The following is a 25,640-nucleotide window of genomic DNA, read 5'->3' on the forward strand; positions in this document are numbered from 1 at the left end:
TCTCTCCCCAGCTGTGAGAGGGGGGTGGGGTCTGGTGGGTTAGAGCAGTTTACATTTGGGGGTGGCAGTTTCAGAGGCTCCCTTGGGGTGAATATGGGGGGAGCTGGGTAAAGGGGGTGGCTCTCCGTGGGGCAAAGGTCTGGGGGTTCAGTCTGAGCACCAGGAAAAAAGGGGGCCCCGTTTGGAGTTCAGGGTGAATGTGGAGATTGGAGTGGCTGACAATTTGGGGCCTTGAGTGTAAGTTTGGGGTGAAGTTGAAATGGGGGGGTTCTCAGAAATGGAGGTTAAAATTAGGGCAGGGGGCTCAGTCTGAGTCTGGGGGCACAGGAGGGGACAAGTTTGGGGGGCTGGGACCTGAGTTTGGGAGTCTAGAATGGGGCTGGGAGCTGAGTTGGGGGGACGGGCTGAATTTGAGGGGGGCTAGAATGGAGGGATTTGGGGGGAAGGGACAAGATGAGTTGGGGGGATGGGAGCTGATGGGATGAGGGCTGGGAAGGGCGTTATGTTGGGGACAGGACAGGAGCTGATTTGGGGGGATAGGGGATGAATTTGAAGGGGGTTGAGATGGGGGTTATTTTGGGGGAATGGGGGATGAATTTGAGGGGGGCTCAGATGGGGTTATATAGGGGGGTAGGGCTTAATTTGATGGGGCTGGGATGCGAGTTATGTTGGGGCACAGGACAGGAGCTGAGTTGGAGGGACGGGCTGAATTTGAGGGGGCTGGGATGGGGGGACGGGAGCTCAGTTTGGAGGGAATGGGGAGGGAAGATCGTTTGGGGGGACTGAGTTTTGGGGGCGGCAGGGGCTGAGTGTGGGGAGAAGACGCAGGAGGGGGGACGGGATCTGAGTTTGGGGACCCAGGGCTTTGCTTGGGGTGATTTCTGAGGGTCCGGGGCTGGTCGAGGGGGCAGGCAGGGCGGGGTTCAGGCCTGGGGGGTCCTGCCCTAGCTGACTCCGGCTCCTGCTGGCCCCCCCCGGCAGGCAGCTCTTTGCATGCCAATAGACTCCTGGAGCCAGGGGGCCCAGCCCTACACAATGGGCCATCTCCTGCCCTTTGATATGCGCAGCCTGGGGGGGGGAGGAGAACCCAGCCTCATGGCTGGGCCGGGTGGGGCTGTTAGACCTTTGGCCCAGAGATCTCCTCCTCTGTCCTCAGCCCCCACCCACCCTCTGACTGAGCCCCTAAACCTGCCCCCCAAACTTACAGACTGCCACACCTGATACAGGGAGCCAGGACTCTCCACAGCTCTGGGAGAAGAGTGGGGTCTAGTGGTTAGAGCAGGGGGTCTGGGACCTAGGACTCCCAGACTCTGGGAGGGGAGTGAGGGCTAGTGGGTTAGAGCAGGGGGGCTGGGAGCCAGGACTCCTGGGTTCCGTCCCCCACTGGGGGGGGGTTGCGGGTTCTAGTGATAAGACTTGGGGGCTGGCAGCCAGGATGCCTGGGTTCTGTCCTGGCTCTGGGAGGGGACTAGTGGTTAGAGCGGGGGGGCTGGGAGCCAGGACTCATAGATTCATAGATACTAAGGTCAGAAGGGACCATTCTGATCATCTAGTCCGACCTCCTGCACAGCGCAGGCCACAGAATCTCACCCACCCACTCCTACGAAAAACCTCACCCATGTCTGAGCTATTGAAGTCCTTAAATCATGGTTCAAAGACTTCAAGGAGCAGAGAAGCCTCCCTCAAGTCAACCATGCCCCATGCTACAGAGGAAGGCGAAAAACCTCCAGGGCCTCTCCAATCTGCCCTGGAGGAAAATTCCTTCCCGACCCCAAATATGGCGATCAGCTAAACCCTGAGCATATGGGCAAGATTCACCAGCCAGATACTACAGAAAATTCTTTCCTGGGTAACTCAGATCCCATCCATCTAATATCCCATCTCAGGGGATTAGTTCTATTTACCCTGAATATTTAAAGATCAATTACTTACCAAAATCCCATTATCCCATCGTACCATCTCCTCCATAAACTTATCAAGTAGAATCTTAAAGCCAGATAGATCTTTTGCCCCCACTGCTTCCCTTGGAAGGCTATTCCAAAACTTCACTCCTCTGACGGTTAAAAACCTTCGTCTGATTTCAAGTCTAAACTTCCTGGTGGCCAGTTTATACCCATTTGTTCTTGTGTCCATATTGGTGCTGAGCTTAAATAATTCTTCTCCCTCTCCTGTATTTATCCCGACTCCTGGGTTGGGGAGTGGGGTCAAGTGGTTAGAGCGGGGGCTGGCATGCTAGTCCTGGGCTGGAGAGAAGCGAGAGGCTTGTTCCACTTCCCCCCAGGCCTTGGCCGCACGAGGTTCGATGCAAGGGTGCCGGGGGGGAAACCTCCCTGTGGGCACTTCCGGCCTCGGCCCGCGCGTGAGGTGCCCATTCAGCCTGAACTGCCCGGGCCGCGACTCAGGCTACAGACGGTGCCAAAGCCCTTGACGGCGCTTTAGTTACAAACCGATTTCAGTTCATCTGGAGCGACACTCTTGTGTAGACAAGGCCTTGTTTCTAGCCTGGCAGGTTAGAAAGGGCCGGGCATGTGCCGGGACCCAGCCGGCTCCCCACAACTAGAGAGAGCGGCGTGAACCAGCCAGGCTCTGCCCTCCTGGGGTGCCTCAGAACTGGCCCCCCCCAGAGGGGAAAGGTGCAATGTCCTGTTCCCCAACCCCTGAGTCAGCCAGTCACCCTAAACCCACCGCTACTGGTCCTCACGCCCCTCCCAGAGCCAGGGAAAGAACCCAGGCATCCTGGCTCCCAGCCCCCCCTGCTCTAACCACTAGACCCTGCTCCCCTCCTAGAGCTGGGGAGAGAACCCAGGAGTCCTAGGCCGAGTAAGGACAGAGCAAAGTCTGAGTAAGGGACGAGCAAAGTCAGAACAAGTTGAATGAAGACCGGTGAAACTCTGAGGAAGCACAGAGTAAACCTGGAATGAATTCTCAGTGACCTCTGAGGAAGGATTGAGTAATGCCTGAGTAAGTTGGGTAGGATGTAGCACCACCTCAGTGGTCGTTGAAGGCTACAGGACATGTCAGAGCGTAACATCCATGTACCCATAATATATATTAAATTTAACGTCCTATAATCCAACGGAGACCAGAGATTACTGTCGGTAGGACAGCTCTTGTAATGACGACCAAGGGGGCAACCAAAGATTTGGTCCACAGACCGGAGATCAGTGGGCTTCAGAGAAACCAACCTCCACAATAGTCTACAATCAGGAGTTTTGGCCACAGGCTGTAACGGCGCCAGCCCTGACTTCGGGAAGTGGCAAGAAAGAGGCAGAGAGATTTAAAGTCGTGCCAAAGTTGAAAAGAAAGCGGATCGACACGCTCATGGCGAACCGGGACTCAGCAAGCTCCCGGAATTGAACTGGGGACATGCCCTCTCAAGAGACCCACCCTCTACCCACAGGGACACACTCCCTCAAAAGACATGCCCCTTCACCCCACAGGGACATGCCCCCCCCCCATTTACACCCCCTCAAGGGACACATCCCTGCAGGGATATGCCCCCTCATTCCCCAAAGGGACCCGCCCAGTCAAGGAACACGCCCCTACCCTCAAAGGGACACACCCACTGAAGGGACACACCCCTCAACCCCAAAGGGACATACCCCCTCATTCCCAAAAAGGACACACCCCCTCAAGAGACACCCCCATCACCTCACAGGCTATGTCCCTTTATCCCCCCACATGCATCACCCCCAAAAGGACATGCCCCATAGCCCCACAGAGACCCGCCTCCTCCCCTATCCCAGCCCTAGCCCTCCCCCATTGCTCTTTGGCCCTACCTCTCCTGACCCCCTGCCCCAGCCCCACCACGCCCCCCTTAGCCTGTCTAGGCCCTGGCACAGGGCGGCCTTTATGTCCTGGTGGCGCAGACTGTAGATGAAGGGGTTGAGCGTGGGGGTGACCACGGTGTACATGACCAAGGCCAGCTTGTCCCTGTCCCCAGAGTAGCTGGAGAGGGGCAGGAAGTAGACGCCGATGGCGGTGCCATAGAAGAGCCCCACCACAGCCAGGAGGGCACCACAGGTCCTGAGCATGGCCTGGAGGATGCGGGCCTAGGAGTGGACGATGAGGAGGAGGGCTCAGGAGGGCGGCGTAGCGCAAGGGCCGGCAGAGGGCCAGGTAGTGGTCCCCGGCCATGACTGCCAGCAGGAAGTTCTCAGGGATGGCAAAGGCCACGGAGACCGACCTCTGCACCAGGCCCCCGGTGTATGGGATGCCCTGGCGCCGAGCACGCAGGTTGGCCAGCATCTTGGGCATGGTGGTGGAGGTGAAGCAGATGTCCACCAGCGAGAGGTGGCTGAGGAAGAAATACATGGGGGAGCCATGCAGGCGGGGGTCAGAGCGGGTCAGCAGCAGGATCTGTAGGTTGGCCAACAGGTTGAGGAGATACCTGCAGAGGAAGAGGGAGAAGAGCAGGTTATCCTGGCTGGGGCAGCTGGTAAGCCCAAGCAGGAGGAGGTCAGGGTGGACACTGTCGTTGGTGCTGTCCATGGGCCTGATCAGGGAAAGAGATGGGGATACAGCTGAGAGTGTGGGTGATGGATGAAAGGAGATCCATCCATTTGTCTAGCTAGCCACCCATCTGTTCATCCATCCATCCACTAGTCTACACACAAATCCCTCCATCCCTCTGTCCACTAATCACCCCGTCCATCCATCCATCCTTCCAACCCCCCCCCACGCCCCCATCCATCCATCCCCTCTTCACCCTACCCATCCATCCATCCATCTGTTCACCCATCCACTCTTCACTCCAGCCATCCATCCATCCTTCCAACCCCCACCACACCCCCATCCATCTATCCACTCTTCACCCTACCCATCCATCCATCCATCTATTCATCCATCCACTCTTCACTCAATCCATCCATCCATCCTTCCACTCACGCACCCATCCATCCATCCACTCTTCACCCTACCCATCCATTCATCCATCCATCCATCTATTCACCAATTCACTCTTCACTCTATCCATCCATCCATACTTCCACTCATTCACCCATCCATCCTTCCAAACCCCCCACAACCCCATCCATCCATCCACTCTTCACCCTACCCATCCATCCATCCATCTATTCACCCATCCACTCTTCACATTACCCATCTGTCCATCCATACTTCCACCCACCCACCCACCCATCCATCCATCTACTCTTCACCCTACCCATCTGTCCATCCATCCACCCATCCATCCACTCTTCACTCTATCCATCCATCCATCTATTCACTAATCACTTCATTGATTCATCCATCCATGGATCACCCTGTCCGTCCATCAATCTATCTATTCACCCATCCACTGTTCACACTACCAATCTGTCCATCCATCTATTCACCCATCCACTCTTCACACTACCCACCCATCCATCCATCCACTAATCACGCCATCCATCCATCCAGTCAGCCAGCCAGCCTTCCTTCCATCCATCCACTAATCATCCCATCCAGCCATCCATTAAATGTAGACATTTCTAAATCAGCAAGTCCAGATAACTTCCATCCAAGAGTTTTAAAAGAGCCATCTGAGGATTTCCCTGGACCGTTCATGCTGGTTTTTAATAAGTCTTGGAATGTTTGGGAAATTCCAGAAGACTGGAAGAAAGCCAATGTTGTGCCAATTGGTAAAAAAGGCAAATGGGATGACCCAGGTAATTGTAGGCCTATAAGTTGGACATCAATCCTGGGCAGGATAGTTGAGCAACTGATACAGGACTCAATTAATAAAGAATTAAAGGAGGGTAATGTAATTCATGCCAGTCAACATGGGTTTCTGAATAATAGAGCTTGTCAGACTAACTCATGATCTTTTTTTGATGAGATTACAAGTTTGGTTGCTAAAGGTAATAGTGTGATATCATCGGTTGAGATCTCTGTAAGGTGTTTGACCTGGTACCGCGTGATATTTAGATTAAAAAACTAGAAGGATATAAAATTAACTTACTCGGCTTGTAATTGGCTAACTGATTGATCTGAGCGTGTATCTGTGAACAGAGAATCCTCATCGAGCGAGTGGATTTCCAGTTTTCAGAGTAGCAGCCGTGTTAGTCTGTATTCGCAAAAAGAAAAGGAGGACTTGTGGCACCTTAGAGACTAACAAATTTATTAGAGCATAAGCTTTTGACGCATAATGCATCGAATGCATATTAGAGCATAATGCATCCGATGAAGTGAGCTGTAGCTCACGAAAGCTTATGCTCTAATAAATTTGTTAGTCTCTAAGGTGCCACAAGTACTCCTTTTCTTTTTGGATTTCCAGTGGGATCCTGCAAGGTCTGTGGCTTGTCCCTATGCTAGGTAACATCTTTATCAGTGAGCTGGAGGAAAGCAGAACCCTCCTAGATGAAGTCTGAAGATGACACAATGTTGGGGGAGGAGTAAATAAGAAGGAGGCCAGGTCACTGATACAGAGCTATCTGGATCACTTGGTAAACTGGGTGCGTGCAAAGAATAGGTGTTTTAATATGGCTGAATGTAATTGGGTCCATTTAGGAACAAGGGCAGCTGTTTCTCTTCTGGGAAGCAGCAGAATCCGGAGTGGGGGATAATCAACTGAACACACGAGCTCCCAGTGTGACACTGTGGTCAAAAACCTAATGCAATCCTGGGATGTATAACCAGGCTTAGCACCTACTGGCAGCCAGTTCCCCCTCCCCACCCCCACCTCAGTGCCTACCACCATCAGCTGTTTCCCGGCATGCAGGAGGCTCTGGGAGGAAGGGGGAGGAGTGGGGATGGGGCACACTGGGGGAAGGAGGTGGAACTGGGTGGGAAGAGGTGGGGCAGGGGCAGGAAGAGAGAGCAGGGGTGGGGGCTTGAGGGAAGGGATGGGGTGGGGGCAGGGTCTGGGTTGGAGCAGGGGGTTGAGCACCCCCCCCCAAGAAGCTGGTGCCTATGTAAACAGGGGAATTTCAAGTAGGTGCACAGAGGTGATTTGACCTCTTGATTTGGCCCTGGTGCGACCTGCATCCGGTTCTGATGCCCACAGTTCAAGAAGGAGCTTGATAAATTGGAGAGGGCTAAGAAAAGAGCCACAAAAATAGTGAAGTGATCAGTAAACCTGCCTTTGAGTGAGAAACGCCAGCAGTTCGGTCTATTTAGTGCAGCAAAGAAGGTGAAGGGGTGACTTGATCCCAGGCTAGAAGTACCAACCTGTGGGAGCAAATATTTACTAATGGGACCGTCAGTCCAGCAGAGGAATGTGGAACCCCATCCTATGGCTGGAAGTGGAAGCTGGACAAACTGAGACTGGAAATAAACCATTAATTTTGAACAGTGAGGAACAATTTCCCAAGGGTCGCGGTTGCTTCGCCATCACTGGCCATTTGGAAATCAAGATGGGATTATTTTCTGAAAGCTCTGCCCTGGGAATTACGGTGGGGACAGGCTCTGGCCTGGGATATACGGGGGGCAGACTAGGTGAGAACAGTCCCTTCTGGCCATGGAATCTAGGAATCCATCCCCTCCATTCACCCGCTAATCTACAAACAAACCATCCATCCCTCCATCCATCTAAATACTCCATCCCTCCATCCACCCAGCTATCTAGCCATCTAAATACTACATCCATCCCTCCATTCATCCATCTAAATACTCCATCCATCCACACACCCATCCATCCCTCCATCCATCAAGCCATCTAAATACTCCATCCATCCCTTCAGTGAGTGATAGAAACTGAGATCAGGACCCCGTTGTGCCAGGCGCTGCCCAGACCGCAACCGAGATCAGGGTCCTGTCACGCCAGGCGCTGCTCAGACCCACAGAAAAAGACAGTCCCTCCTTCAAAGCACTGACAATCCCATTCGATATTGGGTGGGAGGGGGGGAAAGGCACAAAGAGCAGAAGTGGGTTCACTTAGGTCACACAGCAGGTCAGTGACAGACCTGGGGAGAAAACCCAGGAGTCCTGGCTCCCAGCCCTCCCTCCCCACTAGATCCCACTCTCCATGATGAGTGGAAGTCCCTGAACCTTTTTTCTTTGCCCCATTGAGTATTTCTGCCCCTTCCATCCCATCCCCCCACTACCGGATTTCCCCCCCTCCCTCTGTCTGTCCGTCGTCCGTCCCGTCCCCACCCCTGGGGCTGCAGTTATGGGGACAGCCACCGGGTGGCAGCACTAGCCTAACAATGTGACCAAGCCAGGTGTGTGTGTGGGGGGGGCACATCTCTGATGACCCAGTGTCCCGGGCTGGGGGCTGGGACCTGGCCCCCCAAGCCTGGGGGGGCTGGCATGGGGTTGGCTCAGCCGGTTGGAGCCATGGGGAACTGACGGTTGGCCCCAGGCTGGGTTTACGGAGGAGAGACCCTGTCGCACTAACTTGGAATCGTCTGGAGATGAGATTCCAAGTCCAGTTACTCAAGGAGACGGCTCTGATGTCTGAGACTTAAGACGTCTGTGAGGCCTTTGACTTGATCCCGCAATTAAATAAACCTAGAAGGATATGAAATAAACACACACCCCACCCCACCCCATTCAATGGATTTAAAAACTGGCTAACTGATAGATCTCAAAATGTGACTGCCAACAGGAATCGTCGTGTGGGCGTGTTTCCAGCAGTGGGTCTCGGCCCAGAGATGCTGGAAAAGATTTGAGGGTCATGGGGGGGACAATCAGCCGAATGGGAGATCACAGTGCAATGCTGGGACCGGACGAGCTAATGCTATCCTGAGATGTATAACCAGGGGAATTGCGAGTCGGAGCAGAGCGGGGATTTGAACTCTGGTGTGGCCGCAGCTGGGATCCTGCCTCCGTTTCCAGTGGCCACCTTTCAAGAAGGACGTTGATCAGTCGGGGAGCGGTCAGAGAAAAGCCCCAAGAATGATTTAAAGGGCTGGAAACCCTGCCTGAGACCGAGAGACATCAGGAGCTCCTGCTATTGAGCTGAACAAAGAGAAGGTGAAGAGGTGACTGGATCCCATCTGTACGTACTGATGTGGGGAACAACGATTTAATAGTGATGGCTGAGCCCGATCCAAAGGGCTGGAAGTTGAATCTGGACAAGTTCAGACAGGAAGTAAGGCATCAGTTGTTAGCAGCGAGCGGCATGAGCCCTGGGGAGAATTTCCCCCGGGGCGCGGTGGGTTCTCCATCACTGGCCCTTTTTCAATCGAGCTGAGCTGTTTTTCTCGGGGTGACTGTGGGGGACACTCTCTGGCCTGTGTGAACCCTGAAATCTGCTAAAGGGGACTCTTTCTCTCTCTCTCCCAGGGGTCTGTACTGGGACAAGCACCGTTCAACATACTCATAAACGATCTGGAAAAAGGGGTAAACAGCAAGGTGGCAACATTTGCAGATGATACAAAACTATTCAGGATAGTTCAGTCCCAGACAGACGGCGAAGAGCTACAAAAGGATCTCACAAAACTGGGTGACTGGGCAACAACATGGCAGATGAAATTCAATGTTGATAAATGCAAAGTGATGAACATCGGAAAACAGAATCCCAGCTATACCTGTAAAATGATGGGGTCTGAATTAGTTGTTACCACTCGAGAAAGATCTTGGGGTCCTTGTGGAGAGTTCTCTGAAAACATCCACTCAGTGTGCCACGGCGTCAAAAAAGCGACCAGAGTGGTGGGAGTCATTAGGAAAGGGACGGATAATGAGACAGAAAATATCACATTGCCTCAATATAAATCCATGGGACGCCCCCACCTTGAATACTGCGTGCAGATGTGGTCACTCCCATCTCAAAAAAGATAGATTGGAACTGGAAAAGGTTCAGAAAAGGGCAATAAAAATTATTAGGGGCATGGAACAGCTTCTGTCTGAGGAGAGATTAATAAGACTGGGGCTTTTCAGTGGGGTCTCCACTCAGGCTGCGGGTGGGGTTCGAACCACCTCCTGGGGCAATGCCCACACCACAGCTTGTCTACAGAGTTGTGACGCGGTGGGACTAGTCTGTAATAGCGATGGGATGCTGCCTCAGTTTCCCTCTGGGTGTTGTGTTGCTGGCTAGCGGGTGAAGGGGAGGAGGGGTTGTCTGTCCCTGGGTTGGCACGGGAGCCAGGAGCGGGGGCTGCTGCCTGGCTGTCTGGGGCCCAACCAGCGGGTTGTTGAGGAAGTCGGGGACGGGACAGGGATGAAGGGCTGGGTAGAGGCTAGGCTGGACGACGAGACACGGGGCCACCAGCGTGCGGTTGGGGGATGCTCTGGCATGGCCGGCTGGGGCTTTAACCTTCTTGCCTCTCTTTGAGCCCCGCTACCCCCGAGACTGCATGCCAGGGGCCAGCAAACCCGGCTCTGGTTGGAAAAGGCAGCTGGGGGGGGGGTCGCAGCAAATCCTGGGGTGCCTGTGTCCCTGAAGAGGCGTAACCAGCTCTACCAGGGGTCCATCTCAGCTGGACGTGCCGGGCAGAGCTGCCGGGGTGGAGCAGGATGCCCGGAGCCCGGAGGCTCAGTCTCAGAGGCGGCGAGGCTGCGGGGCCGATCCTGAAGGTGGAGTGGGCCCCATTTTGGGGGGCTGGCACATTGCTGGGGTTCCACCGAGAGGCTGTGGAGTCAGAGCATCTGGCCTGGGGACAGGGGCCTCAGGCTGGCCAGGGTGTGGGGCTGCCAATGGGGGTCAGGTCAGCAGCTGATTCGAGGTTTGGAAAATGCCAGGAGCAACTCGGTGTTGGACTCTGGCAACCTGTCCAGGGCTCTTGGGGCGGTGGGGAGCAGTGGGGTCTTGTGGTCAGAGCAGGGGGGGCCAGGAGCCAGGATGCCTGGGTTCTCTCCTCAGCTCTGGGAGGGGAGTGGGTTCTGGTGGGTCAGAGCAGGGGGAGCTAGGAGCCAGGACTCCTGGGTTCTATCCTTGGATCTGGTGGGTCAGAGCAGAGGGGGCCGGGAGCCAGGACACCTGGGTTCTCTGCCCAGCTTTGGAAGGGGAGTGGGGCTGGTGGTTAGAGCAGTGGGGAAGGCCGGGAGTCAATGTCATAGTGGAGTGACCCACAACTGATGCCAGCAGATGGACCCTCTGTGCTGATCCAAAGCCCCTTGCCCTCGACCCTCTGCTTACCTGATTTCAGATTCTCCACTGTGTGGTGGGGCTTGGCCAGTATTCTCGGAGCAGGGGGAGTGGCGGTGGGGGGAATCACTGGCGCCCAGATCTCTGACCCTACAGAGGAGGAAAGAGCCAGGCTGGGTGGCCAGTGGGGATATTTCACTCCATTCCAGCCCCTCCCAAAGCCAGGCAGACAAGTCCTGTTTGGTGCCTTGGGAGCTCCTTGTTCCCCCTAGCTGGGGAGGCCTTAATGAGGTTTCAGGAGGGGCTGGAGTCCTCTCCCGCCCACTCCCCAGCAGCCCTGGACCCAACACTGCCAGCCCGCCCGCCTCTGCCCCAGGATGTTCCCCCAATGGGCTCCCACCGTCAACTCAGAAGCCCCCAAACCTGTGAGGTTGGCAGAAGATGCCAGGAGCTTTAGTTTCTGAATCCTCATTCATGTCAGGGTCCATTCTGGGCTTTAGGCTCCAAGCCTTGGAGGGCAGCCCCATGTACAGGTCCCAATGCTCCTTCCTCCTCCAGGTAAGTCTACATTTCGAGCTGGAGAGACACACCCATCCCAGCCCTCCTGGAACTGGCACTCACAGCGGAAGCTCCAAGTGTGGTTCCCCTCCTCAGTCATTGTGCATTTCCTGACCTGTCCTCAGCTCCAGAGCTCAAGGTTCTAGGTCCCTCAAGCCCCATGTTCTAGATCCCCAATGCTGGATTACTTTCCACTGAATAAACGGGCCCAGAGATGTGATCCTGTTAAAATTCCTTTTAGTCTTTTATGGAAGATACAGGTTACAGGTTCTAGGTCCCTGACAATGTTCTAGGACCCTCAAACCCCAAGTTCTAGATCTCCAAAGCTGGATTAATTTCCATGAAATAAACGGGCCCAGAGACGTGACCCTGTCACTGTCCCACATTAAACGGTGTTAAACACAGTTCGGGGTTTGGTATCAGAGCCATCAGCCTGCCTAACACCCCTGGCAAACACCGCATTAAAAATCCTGTTCACCTTTTATGGAGAGAAGGCAAAGCATTGGCAAATCTAAGACAAATGCACATGAAATGTGGAAGGAGACCAGCAACGAAAGACAATTCCACTTCTGTCTCTGCTGCTGATTTTTTATTTGCAACCGCACCGCTCGAGAATCACGGGCCTGGCACGTGTTTTCAGGCATCATGGCCAGTTCTCTGAAAACACCCTCTCAGTGCAGTGAGATTAAACAGAGGAGGACTGTTCTGCTTGGAAAAGAGATGATTAAGAGGCGGATAGGATAGATGTCTAGAAAATCATGAATGGGGAGAAGAAAGTCAATCAGGAAGTGTTATTTACCCCTTCTCTTTACACAAAAACTGGGGTCACCCAATGAAATTAACAGGCAGCAGGTTTTAAACAAACAAAAGGAAGTATTTCTTCACACAACGCACCGTCAACCTGTGGAACTCCTTGCCAGCGGATGTTGTGAAGGCCAAAAGTAGAACTGGGTTCCAAAAAGAATGAGATATGTTCCTGGAGGGTAGGTCTATCAATGGCGATTAGCCAAGATGGTCAGGGATGTAACCTCATTCTCTGGGTGTCCCTAAACATCCAATGGCCGGAAGCTAGAAGTGGACAACAGGGGACGGATCTCGCAATAATTACCCTGGTCTGTTCATTCTCCTGAAGCATCTGACACTGGCCACTGTCTGAACTCAGGATACTGGGCTGGATGGACCATTGGTGTGACCCAGTTTGGCCGTTCTTATACGGCTACTCTGACCCTGGCCAACTTGTACCAGCATCGGGCTGTTTCAGGCATCGCTTGTCTCTCTGGTTACGGGCTCATGGCCGTGTTACAAAATATATGTCTTATCTGGCTAAGTGAGACTCTTTGGTTATGTCTTCTCAGAGCTGGGTCTCCCAGACCAGCAAGAGATGGAACCCCCCCCAATATAAGCAGTTAAACCAACTGATTGAATACAATGTGATTGTACTGTCAAAATATACCAAGCGAGGTCTTTTATGAAAGTTTGCAAAGCACAGACCTCAGCAGCGGTACAGGGCTGTATCCAGTTCTGGGCGTCACACTATCAGGAAGACATGGACAAATTGGAGAGAGCAGCAAAATGATCCAAGGTTGAGCAAACGTGGCCTAGGCAGAAAGGTTTAAAAAAACGGAACATCTTTAATCTGGAGAAAAGACAGAGTGGGGACCTGATAACAGTCTGCAAATCTGTTAAGAGCTGTTCTAAAGAAGCCAGGGATCAATTGTTCTCTGTATCTGCTGAATTTCGGACAAGAAGCAATGGGCTTTATCTGCAGCAAGGGAGATAGAGGTTAGATCTTAGGTCTGGCCTACACTATGGAGATAGGTCAACGCAAGGCAGCTCACATTGACCTGACCATAGATGTGTCTACACTTCAGTTTTGCTCCTGCCAATGTAACCGCTCCACCACCCCCGCAAGTAGCATAGAGTCACAGTCAGTGACGTTAGGTCGGCGTAGGGTTGGTGGCGATGCGGCGTCCAGGAGCGGTCCCACAACACACTGCACTGATATTACAATCGATGTAAGCGCTCTGGCTGACAACGTGCCCTGCTGACACCAGAAACCCCATGTGTACTTGTACGAGCAATGGAATTACTGTGGCAGCTGGATGCCACCGTGAGTTAGGACAAATTAATTTGGTAGTGTAGATATGGCCTTAGGAAAAACTTTCTAACTCTAGATCTAGTTCAGCTCTGGAACCAGCTCCCAAGGGGGGCTGTGGGATCACTGTCATTGGAGGTTTTCAAGAGCAGGTTGGCTGCATTAGCAGGAGCATTGCCAGCAGATTGAGGGAAGTGATTATTCCCCTCTATTCGGCATTGGTGAGGCCACATCTAGAGTATTGTATCCAGTTTTGGGCCCCCCACTACAGAAGGAATGTGGACAAATTGGAGAGAGTCCAGCGGAGGGCATCGAATATGATTAGGGGGCTGGGGAACATGACTTATGAGGAGAGGCTGAGGGAACTGGGATTATTTAGTCTGTGGAAGAGAAGAATGAGGGGGGATTTGATAGCAGCCTTCAACTACCTGAAGGGGGTTCCAAAGAGGATGGAGCTCGGCTGTTCTCAATGGTGGCAGATGACAGAATGAGCAGCAATGGTCTCAAGTTGCAGTGGGGGAGGTCTAGGTTGGATATTAGGAAACACTTTTTCACGAGGAGGGTGGTGAAGCACTGGAATGGGTTACCTGGGGAGGTGGTGGAATCTCCATCCTTAGAGGTTTTTAAGGTCTGGCTTGACAAAGCCCTGGCTGGGATGATTTAGTTGGGGTTGGTCCTGCTTTGAGCAGGGGGTTGGACTAGATACCTCTTGAGGTCTCTTCCAACTCTAATCTTCTATGAGTCTATGACCCTCCGTTCACAGCAGTGTCTTCTGAATTGGGTGTCTCTCTGCGATCTCCAGATGTAACAGACAAATTCTTTCACCGGAGCCATAACAGCACACAGCTCTCCGTCCAATCGATTTGGGGATCGCTTGTCGATGTTGCAATCTCGGGTCGCTGCTGGCAGCGCTGGATGCAGATAGACTTACGTTTTAGGACACACACAATACACCATTCCAATCAAGATAGTGGATTGAAAGTGGATTAGATAAACCGCATTATATCCCCTGTGTGGACCCTTCCATACAGAATGAAAGTGGCCTTAGTTTAGTTGAGAAGAGGCATTTTAACTCAGCTTTAATGTGGTTTAGTTTAATTTAATTTAATTCTGAATTACACTAAACAGAATTAAGGCCACTTTAGTTCCAAACCAGGGGCTCTCTATAGAGGAGATTAATCTGGTTTAAATAATTCAATTACAAGGATTTTGTATACTATTTCCTGAGTGTATCCATGTAGACAAGCACAAAGACGACTACCCAGGGATGTAGCAGGGTACCTAGATCCATGGCCCCCTGGGTGATATGGGGCGGAGGAATCTGGATACACGGCCCCCTGGGTGATATGGGGCAGGGGTATCTGGATCCATGGCCCCTTGGGTGATATGGGGTGGGCGTATCTGGATTCCTGGCCCCCCAAATGACATGGGGTGGCAGTGTCGGGAGTTGTACATCTGTCAAACTCTTTACACTCACAGCAACTTCTGGACTTTTTCACTCCTCCCCTGTGTCACAAATTTTCTCATTTGCTCCTTGGTTGTGGCTCTGGCTAATTAATCATGGGAGGGTCTGGGTGAGACTCGGGCACCAAGGGGACCTAGCACTAATTGGGTTCGTTAGCGCAGGCCCTGTGGGGTTCGTTAGCGCTATTCACCCCCCGGACGAGCGTCCGCAGTCTCAGTGCAGCTAATTCTGTTTTTAGTTAGGGGGCAAGTTTTGAGGGGCAGCAAGAGCTGGGACCTCTCTGAAGGGCTGGGAATAGGAGTTGGGGTGCTTACCCCCAGCCTCCCCCTTCATCCCCTGCACACTGAATTGGCCAGGTCAGAGCCAGTGCCCCCTAGAGGGGAAAGACCCCATATCCCACTCCCTGTCCCCTCTGAGCCAGCCAGTCCCCCCATCCTGGGGCCAGATCGGTGCCCCCAAGAGGGGAAAGACCCCGCATCCCGTTCCCTGCCCCAGCTGTGCCAACAATCAGGGCTGAGTTCAACAACCATGTAGACAAGGGGAATCCAGTGGATATGGTGTCCTTGGACTTTCAGAAAGTCTTTAACAAGGTCCCTCACCAAAGGGTCTTAAGCAAAGTGAGTTGTCACGGGGTAAGAGGGAAGGTCCCCTCATGGATCAGTAACTGGTTAAAAGATAGGAAACAAAGGGTAGGAATCAATGGTCAGTTTTCAGACTGGAGAGCGGTAAATAGTGGTGTCCCCCAGGGGTCTGTACTGGGCCCAGTCCTATTTAACGTATTCATAAATGATCTGGAAAAAGGGGTGAACAGTGAGATGGCAAAGTTGGCAGATGATACAAAACTATTCAGGATAGTTCAGTCCCAGACAGACGGCGAAGAGCTACAAAAGGATCTCACAAAACTGGGTGACTGGGCAACAACATGGCAGATGAAATTCAATGTTGATAAATGCAAAGTGATGAACTTCGGAAAACAGAATCCCAACTATACCTGTAAAATGATGGGGTCTGAATTAGCTGTTACCACTCGAGAAAGATCTTGGGGTCCTTGTGGAGAGTTCTCTGAAAACATCCACTCAGTGTGCCACGGCGTCAAAAAAGTGACCAGAGTGGTGGGAGTCATTAGGAAAGGGACGGATAATGAGATAGAAAATATCACATTGCCTCAATATAAATCCATGGGACGCCCCCACCTTGAATACTGCATGCAGATGTGGTCACCCCCATCTCAAAAAAGATAGATTGGAACTGGAAAAGGTTCGGAAAAGAGCAACAAAAATGATTAGGGGTACGGAACGGCTGCCGTATGAGGAGAGATTAATGAGACGGGGACTTTTCAGCTTGGAAGAGACAACTTGGGGGGAGATGATCGAGGTCTATAAAATCACGACTGGGGTGGGAAAGGTAAATAAAGAAGTGTTATTTACTCCTGCCCATAACACAAAAACTGGGGTGACCCGATGGAATTAATAGACAGCAGGTTTAAAACGGACAGAAGGACTTCTTCACCCAGCATCCAGTCAACCTGTGGAACTCCTTGCCCGGGGATGTTGGGAAGGCCAAAAGTAGAACAGGGTTCACAAAAAGAATGAGAGAAGTTCCTGAAGGGTAGGTCCACCGATGGCGATTAGCCAAGATGGGCAGGGACGCAACCCCATGCTCTGTGTGTCCCTAAATATCCAATGGCCAGGAGCTGGGACTGGCCAACACAGGGGATGGGTCACTCGATATTTGCCCCATTCTGTTCATTCCCTCTGAATCACCTGGCACCGGCCACTGTCTGAGACAGTGAGCTGGACGGACCACTGGGCTGACCCCATACAGCCGGTCTTATGTTCTGATTATTTTCCAAGCACAACGTTCTGCCCCTCACGTAGCCGGGGAATGCTGGGGGAGCCCCGTTGCTTGTGCACCTTCTAATGGGCGTCCCACCCTCAGAAACCTCCAGGCCTGGGTGCTGCTGTATTGTGTGGGGTTCCCCTTCCTCCTCCATTGGGATCCCAAGTCCCCGATTCAAGGGGGAACGGAGAGCACAACGGGTGCCTGGGAGGGGGGGTCTGTAGGAGACTCACCCTTTTCCCTAATCTCTCATCTCAACCTCCCATGCTGAGCATTCAGCCTGTCCCCGCTTGTCCTGCCTTCGGCAGGCATGGAGAGCGAGTGATCTCCGGCCTATCGGAGCAGCCTGGGACAGATTTCTCTGGTCCCCCGTCAGGCTTTTTCCAAGCAGGCCAGTTTCTGAACCTTTCCCCACCAGGCAGGTGAATGAGCCTTTGATCCCCCCCAGGAAGAGATTTGCTTGTTCCGCAGCTTCACCCCACTGTTAGCTCGGATCCGATTTGACCCCCGCAGGAACCTCCCGCCCCCCGTCGGCGACACAGCCAGCAGCTGTGCATTTGATTTTTCCTTTCTCGGAGGCGTATGTTGGGCTTGGTCCTTGTCCCGTGTGCCCTGCTCGATTTCAGAGCCATTCTCCGATTTGTCCAAGTCGTTTTCAACCCTAACCCCGGCCACAAAAGCGCCGGCTGCCCCTCCCCATGGGAAATCACCTGCAGGGGTTAGGAGCCGGCTCTCTGCTCCGTTAGCCGAGTCATTCATGAAAATACTGGAGTGCACTGGACCCGGGACGGACACCACTAGATTCGCCCTCCAGGTTTGACAGCAAACCGTTGATAACGACTCATAGAATCACAGAATCAGGACTGGAAGGGACCTCGAGAGATCATCTAGTCCAGTCCCCTGCCCTCATGGCAAGACTAAGTATTATCTAGACCATCCCTGACAGGGGTTTGTCCAACCCACTCTTAAAAATCCCCAAGGACAGAGATTCCTCCACCGCCCTGGGCAATTTATTCCGGTGCTTCACCACCCTGACAGGACGTCTTTCCTAATGTCCAACCTAAACCGCTCTCGCTGCAATTTAAACCCATGGCTTCTTGTCCTGTTCTCGGACGTTAAAGAGAACAATTCTTCTCCTTCTCCTTGTAATCATGTTTTATGTACTTGCAGACTGTTCTCACATCCCCCCCTCAGTCTTCTCTTCTCCAGACTAAACAAACCCCGTTTTTCCAATCTTCCCCCATAGCTCATGGTTTCTAGACCTTTCATCTGTTTTGTTGCTCTTCTCTGGACTTTCTCCAATTTGTCCACATCCTTCCTGAAATGCGGTGCCCAGAACTGGACCCAATACTCCAGCTGAGACCAGATCAGTGCGGAGCAGAGCAGATGAATCACTTCTCGTCTCTGGCTTGCCACACTCCTGCTGCTACAGCCCAGAAGGAAGTTTGCTTTTTTTGCAGCAGCGTCACACTGTTCACTCATAATTTAGCTTATGATCCATTCTGACCCCCGGATCCCTTTCCGCAGTGCTCTTTCCTCGGCGGTCATTGCCCATTGGTCCTTCCTAAGTGGAGAACTTTGCATTTGTCCTGATTGAATTTCATCCTATTTACTTCAGACCATTTCTCCAGTTTGTCCAGATCATTTTGAATTTTGATCCTGTCCTCCAAAGCACTTGCAATCCCTCATAAAAACATAAGAGCAGCCAGACTGGGTCAGACCAAAGGTCCATTAAGCCCAGTGTCCTGTCTGCCAACAGTGGCCAGTGCCAGGTGCCCCAGAGGGAATGAACAGAACAGGGAATCATCAAGCGATCAACTCATGTTGAGTTGTTTGCTCTAGCTCCTTCCCAGAGCCCTGCTTTCCGGGACCCAGCCCCCATTGTGTAGGTCTGGCCTGGCCTCCTAGTTCCTAGATGGCAAACCCTGCATTCAGATGGATTAAAATGCACCTAGCTCTGGGGAGTGTCCCATTAGCAGCTCGAGAGCCCTGCTGGGACGCTCATCATGATCTGGGTCTTACAAGACAGTCGCAGCAGCCCTGTGTATCTGTGGCTGGCATTGTGCCTGGGGGCTGATTAGGAAAGATCTTTGCACCATAGGGTGGGCTAGGAGTTTGGCAGGACAGCGGCCAGGGGGAAAACAAGCCTGTTTTGAGAGGGGGGATAGCACTGGGGAGGAAATTTTAACCAACGTTAACCCACAAATTGTTTTGGTTCATCAATGTTCACAGGGAAAACAAATGTTTTTCCTGTGGAGGACAATGCAAAATCAAGCCGCTTGGCCAGATGAAGAATGGCCGCAAGTAATGCCACTCAGGGATCCTGGCCCGGTGCTGAGTTGCAGCCACCTCTAGGGCGCAGCAACTGGGGAATAGCTGCACGTAATGCCGCACAGAGGTGGCTCACCGAGCAGTGAGATGCAGCCACCTCTAGAACGAGGCAGCCGGGAACAGCTGCATGTAACACCGCACGGAGGCAGCTCACCCAGCAGTGAGATGCAGCCACCTCTGGGGCAGGGCAGCCGGTGAATAGCTACATAGAATGCTGCATGGGGATGGCTCGCCCGGCAGTGAGATGCAGCCACCTCTGGGGTGGGACAGCTGCGAACAGCCGCACATAACGTCCCACTCCCTGCCACACAGCATCTCCCAACGCCTGGCCCTGACTGCCAGCAGAGAGCACTCCCAGCTGGACGCTCCACTCAGCCACTGACCCCCACACTGTTGACATGGGACAGGAGAAATAAAGCTGCGTTTTCTACCCTGCCTAGGACGGGGGAGGTGGCCACCCGGGCTCCTCTGCTCCCCTAATTGCCACCGTGCATTAATTGCTTCTCCTGTGCATCATTAACCTCCTAGCAGCCTGAGAAGGGGTGGGCCACGCCTCCACAATGCCAGGGGGCCCAGCTGTCCACACCCCTTCCCCTGCCTCCCCCATCTATATCCCTCTGCGAGGTGCCAGAACGGGACCTGCCTCCCTTCACCTCAGCTGCTGGAGCCGCCCCACCGGAGCCAGCCGGGGAGGCATTCAAATCCCCATGTCCAGCCTCGTCTCCGGCTGTCCTTTCCGAGGCCTTGCAAGCGGAGGGAGGAATTTTTCCATGAAGGGATCTGGTGTGAACCAGGCAGGTCAGTGGTACCAACTTGCCAGTCAGAGACAGGGCGGGTAACTCAGTGCGTGCCGGGGGTCCTAATCTGGGGTGGGGGTCTGGCCCCGAGGTTCCTTAAGCGCTGAGCCAGGGGGAGAACTGATTTCCCGCCCCTTTGGCCAAACCCAAGAGAGCCGCGCAGTTTCCTTCGGGTGGAACGAAGCGTTTTGCGGCCCCCCCCCCCCCCCGAACCAGAACATTTCCTTTCCAAGGTCCATTTTCTTCCCAAAGCCCATCGGCCGAACCGAACCATCCGACCATTTTAATCGCTTGGAAATTTGGGGCCGGGGAGCTGAACTAATTCAGCGACCAGGACGCAAATCCACGTGATGGGTGGACTCTCTTGGTCAGGAATCACACGTCTCCTTTTCCCAGCTGAGTTCAATGCCGGTCCAAAGCGGGTTGAGATCATACGGAGAAAGGCCGATTGGTGCGACAGGACAGATCGGCCACATAGCCACGCTGGTGGGCACTAATTATACCCCCCCACACCCCATTCGTTATTGATCATTACCTGGATCGGCCACTCCGGGCGTCCCGAAACTGCGGGTGAAAAATATCACTCTTGGAGAGAAACCAGTGAGCACTGGCTGAGAAAATCTGGGCTCAAACCCCCATGTCTGCCCGTTAGCCTTGGGCAAGATGCTGCACTGCTCCCTGCCTCAGTTTCCCCAATTGCCCAAATGATGTCTGTCTATATCTGTATCTTCCTACCAATACTACAAAAAGAAGGATTCTGGGTGGACTCCTCCTGAAGGTCGAAATAACAGACTGGACTTCTGATGAAGTGAGCTGTAGCTCACGAAAGCTTATGCTCAAATAAATTTGTTAGTCTCTAAGGTGCCACAAGTCCTCCTCTTCTTTTTTGCGAATACAGACTAACATGGCTGCTACTCTGAAACCTGTTATTATGCAAGGCACTGAATTTAGCCGTATGGAGTGGAAATCTATCAACTTCATGAAAAAACCCGTACAGATACAGACAGACATCATCTTCCTCTCCAAATGCAAACAGATGGACATCATAGCAAAAGGACTGTGAAGGTAAAAAATCCATTACAATCTACATACCACACAGACTATGCTGACAGCTTGTGCCACACACTCTCAAAGAAACTGCAGAACCACCTGATCAACATCCTCTACAGCAAACAGGGAAAGATTAAGAATGAGCTCTCAAAACTGGATACTCTCATAAAGAACCAACCTTCCACACAAACTTCCTGGACTTTACAAAAACTAGACAAGCCATCTACAACACACACTTTGCTTCTCTACAAAAGAAAAAGGACACTAAACTCTCGAAACTACTACATGCCACAAGGGGCCACAACAGTGGTTCCCTTAACCCACCCAGCAATATTGTTAATCTGTCCAACTATACTCTTAGCCCAGCAGAAGAATCTGTCCTATCTCGAGGCCTCTCCTTTTGCCCCTCCACCTCCACGAACATGATTCAGTTCTGTGGTGACCTAGAATCCTATTTTCTACGTCTCCGACTCAAGGAATATTTCCAACACGCCTCTAACCAACGTATTAACCCACAGGGACCTTCCTACCAACACTACAAAAAGAAGGATTCTGGGTGGACTCCTCCTGAAGGTCGAAATAACAGACTGGACTTCTGATGAAGTGAGCTGTAGCTCACGAAAGCTTATGCTCAAATAAATTTGTTAGTCTCTAAGGTGCCACAAGTCCTCCTTTTCTTTTTGCGAATACAGACTGACACGGCTGCTACTCTGAAACCTGAACACTGATGACACCTATTTATTGGGGTCACAGATCCCCAGTTCTTTTCTGTGGTGGCTCAGTAGCATTAATTGAGAGGGTGGAATCGGGGGGAAACACACCCAGAAACACACCCAGACGAGGGGAACGGAAATCAGGAAAATCAGTAGACATCACAACTGGAATAAGAGAAGGCCAGTAAAGTGGTTCCTGTCTCACTTCAGGCATGTTTAAAATGCTACGGAGCCCTCTGGAGGCCAAGAGAGGAGAAGTGGAGCCAAACCGATTCTGTTCACACTGTCTCAGGCACCGGAGGAAGCCAAGGAAATGGGAGCCAGCTGTGGGAAGTTAAGGAAGGGTGTGAATAGAAAGCGGGTTAGCTACCCCTGATGCCTCCATGTGTGGACTCTCTTATTCTGGAATAACACGTCCCCTTTTTCTGGATTAGTTTAATCCAGTTCTAAAGTGGGTTACACTCATACAGAGAAAGGCCGATTAGTTTGATGGGAGCTGAACTGCACAAAGCCGCCCCCAGCTCTCCGTCAGGACTAATAATTCTTCCCGGGTTTTGGGTAGATAAAATCCAAATGACTGTGAGGGACTTGACACTGCAGCACCCAAGTACCTTGTGAAATGGAATATCTTGTACCGGTGAGTTCCACAGGCCAAGCCATATTGCTCCCGTGCCCCACATTTTGAGGGATGCTGCTCTTCTTGCCCCCCTTTGCCCCACCCTTTCACCGTTCAAAACAATTGACTCCACTGCACCAACGCAGAGCCCTTGAATCCATTTTATAAATAGACACGGTGTATGGGGGGAGGGGGACAGAGTGTAGATAGATAGATAGATAGATAGATAGATAGATAGATAGATAGATAGATAGATAGATAGATGGGTGTTTGGGGATGGATGGACAGACAGAGGGGGTGGGTGGTGATGGATGGACAGAGAGATGGGGTGGGTGGGGAGGGGTGGATAGGTAGAGGGGATGGATGGATGGATGGATGGATGGATGGATGGATGGATGAGGAGGGATGGATGGATGAGGAGGGATGGACAGACAGAGAGGGGGTGTGGGGGATGGATGGACAGAGGTGGTGGATGGGTAGACAGAAGGGGTGTGGGGGGATGGATGGACAGATAGGGGGGTGGATGTGGGTGGATGGATGGATGGATAGACAGAGGGGGTGGATGGGGATGGATGAACAGACTGGGGATGGATGGACAGACAGCAGGGAGGTGTGGGAATAGATACATGGGGGGAATGAGGATGGATAGATTGAGGGATAGACTGATAGCTGGAAGGGGTATGTGGGGATTGATGGATGGGGGAGAATCAGTAGCCAGAAGGGGTGCGTGGGGTCCGGCAGGTAGTCTAGGCTGGAGAGCTCCATGGGCAGGGCATTAGGGGCCAGATGGGGGCAGCGGGCCCAGACCCATAACTCTGTCCCCCGCTCTTCCCCCCGCAGGGCCATGGGACCGAGGAATGGGACCAGCGTCTCCGAGTTCGTCCTGCTGGGCCTCACCTCCCACCTGGCCACGCGTCGTCTGCTCTTCCCCCTCTTCCTGGGCACCTACCTGGCCACCCTCCTCGGCAACCTGCTGGTGGCCCTGCTGATCCGCCGGGACCCCCGCCTGCACCGGGCCCCCATGTACTTCTTCCTGGCCCACCTCTCGCTGGCCGACGTGGGCTTCACCTCGGCCACGGCCCCCACGGCGCTGGGGACCCTGGCGTCCGGGAGCCGGGCAGTGCCTTACGCCGCCTGCCTGGCCCAGAACTACACCTTCATCGCCTTCGGAGTGCTGGAGAACTTCCTACTGGCCGTCATGGCCTACGACCGCTACCTGGCCATCTGCCGCCCGCTGCACTACACCGCCGTGATGAGCCCCGGGCGCCGCTGGGGGCTGGTGGGCGCCTCCTGGGGGCTGGCCCAGCTCCACGCCCTGCTCCACACTCTGCTCCTCGCCCGCCTGCCCTTCGCCGCCCGCCCCCGCCTCCGCCACTTCTTCTGCGACCTGCGCCAGCTCCTGGCCCTGGCCGGCGGGGACACCTGGCCCAACCACGCCGCTGTCCTGGCCGAGGGCAGCCTGGCCGTGCTGGGGCCGCTGCTCCTGGTGGCCGGCTCCTACGGGCGCGTCGTGGCCACCCTGGCCCGGCTGCCCGCCGCCCGGGGCTGGCGCCGGGCCCTCTCCACCTGCGGGGCCCACCTGGCCACGGTGGCCCTGTTCTACGGCACCTTTTCCTCCGGCCAGCCAGCCGCTACGCCCCCTGGCGGGACATGGCGGCCACCCTGCTCTACTCCACCGTCACGCCCCTCCTCAACCCCTTCATCTACAGCCTCCGCAACCAGGAGATGAGGGGGGCTCTCTGGCGGGCACTGGGGAGGGGGCCGGCACCCCTGGGAGCCTAGCCCAGGCGGGAGGAGAGCCAGTGGCCAAGGACAGGGGGACAGCGAGGGCTTGGGGCTAAGGTGCCGGCAGGGATGGGGGAGGACTGGTCCAGTTCCTTCTTCCTGGGAGGGGAGTGGGGTCTAGGGGTTACAGCGGAGGGGTGCTGGGAGTCAGGACTCCTGGGTTCTCTCCCTGGCTCTGGGCCTGGAGCAGGGTCTTAGAGAGTCAGAGCAGCGGGGCTGGGAGTCACAACTCCTGGCCCCGAAAATGGAAGCAGCCGAATTGCTGGTGTCGATGAGAACCAGAGGCCCATCCAAAGTATTATCTCCCACACTCCCTGCTGCCATGGACCAGGGCAACGGGCCCATTTAACCCGGTATCCCATCTTCACGTGGCTGCTGGCAGAGGAATGCGGCAAGCATCCCCTGGTGGGGATTATGAGTTTCCCTGGCCCACTGGGGTAGCTTTCCCACAAAGTCAGCAGGCTAATTTCCCTTTCAGGAGGCAGGGCTCAACCTGGTCTCATCTGACTCTGCCTGTCCTGGGCACCTGCTCCTGTTTTCAGTCTTGCGGCAGAGAGTTCCGCAGGCAGCCAGTGACAATAAACTGAATTTCCTTTGTTCCTCCTTCAAATCTGTGGCTTTTCCTTGTCCGGATGGGGCAGATAAAACCAGACATCCCAGTCTGTGGGAAACTCTGACTTTCTGAAACTCGCTTTTATATTTCGAATGCAGCCAAAAAGACAGAGTTGCCCTTGAGACGAAAATCCTGAATAATGTTGACGGGTGACCCATGGAAATGTTCCATTTCTGCAGCCATCTACTTTTATTTCTGTAAGGTAAATAGCTGCGGTTTCAATAAAGTCCATTCATTTTCCATTGTGCGGACTTGATTAAAATATTATTATTAATGGTACAGCCGGGCTAGGAAGGATTCACTTTTTTAATTGCTAAATGTCGTTAACTAATTATTGTCTGACCCCCCCCCCCGCATTGTCCCCCCCCAGTAAATTTCACACAACGGTGGAAATTTACATCAATAAAAACTGGGGGAGGGGATTAAGTCGTGGGGCATGATCCGCTGACCGTGAGCTCCCAGCACAATGCTGGGATGTATCACAGGTGCCAACTCTGTGGGTGCTCTGGGGCTGGAGCACCCATGGAAAGCAAGTAGTACTCAGCACCCACCAGCCCCAGCTGTTCAGCAGCTGGGGGAGGGGACTGGGAAAGGGCAGAGAGGAGCTAGCTATGGGCAGGTGGGGGACTTGGGGATGTATAAATAAGGGAATCATGAGCAGGAGCAGAAAGGTGATTTAACCTCTGGATTCAGCTAGGATCCTAGAAGTCCCTGGGTCACATGCCCCAGGGGAAAATGAATCCTTCCTGACCGCTGCACTGCCCTGAAGCATGAGAGTGGATCCCGGTCATGGGCGCACTGCCAAGCTGCCAGGGTCATTCATATGCCAA

At 53.5% G+C, this 25,640-nt stretch overlaps 2 protein-coding genes across 2 annotated transcripts in view; one reads left to right on the forward strand and one right to left on the reverse strand.

Moving 5' to 3' along the window:
• LOC119847035 (olfactory receptor 7A5-like) overlaps positions 1-4,491 on the reverse strand; it is a 22,188-nt gene extending 17,697 nt beyond the window's left edge. The window contains exons 1-2 of the mRNA XM_043501691.1: positions 4,019-4,491; positions 3,780-3,948 (exon numbers count right to left, since the gene is read on the reverse strand). Of these exons, the coding sequence (XP_043357626.1) occupies positions 3,780-3,948; positions 4,019-4,491 (642 nt within the window). The remainder of the gene's footprint in view (positions 1-3,779; positions 3,949-4,018) is intronic.
• An 18,765-nt stretch (positions 4,492-23,256) lies between these two features.
• Positions 23,257-24,194, forward strand: LOC119847036 (olfactory receptor 1E5-like). The gene is given in 2 exon segments (XM_038381398.1): positions 23,257-24,016; positions 24,019-24,194. Coding segments are annotated over 2 exon segments (936 nt in total).
• Positions 24,195-25,640: the final 1,446 nt, after the last annotated feature.

This window comes from Dermochelys coriacea, chromosome 23, assembly GCF_009764565.3.
Source record: "Dermochelys coriacea isolate rDerCor1 chromosome 23, rDerCor1.pri.v4, whole genome shotgun sequence".
Classification (NCBI taxonomy): Eukaryota; Metazoa; Chordata; order Testudines; family Dermochelyidae; genus Dermochelys; species Dermochelys coriacea.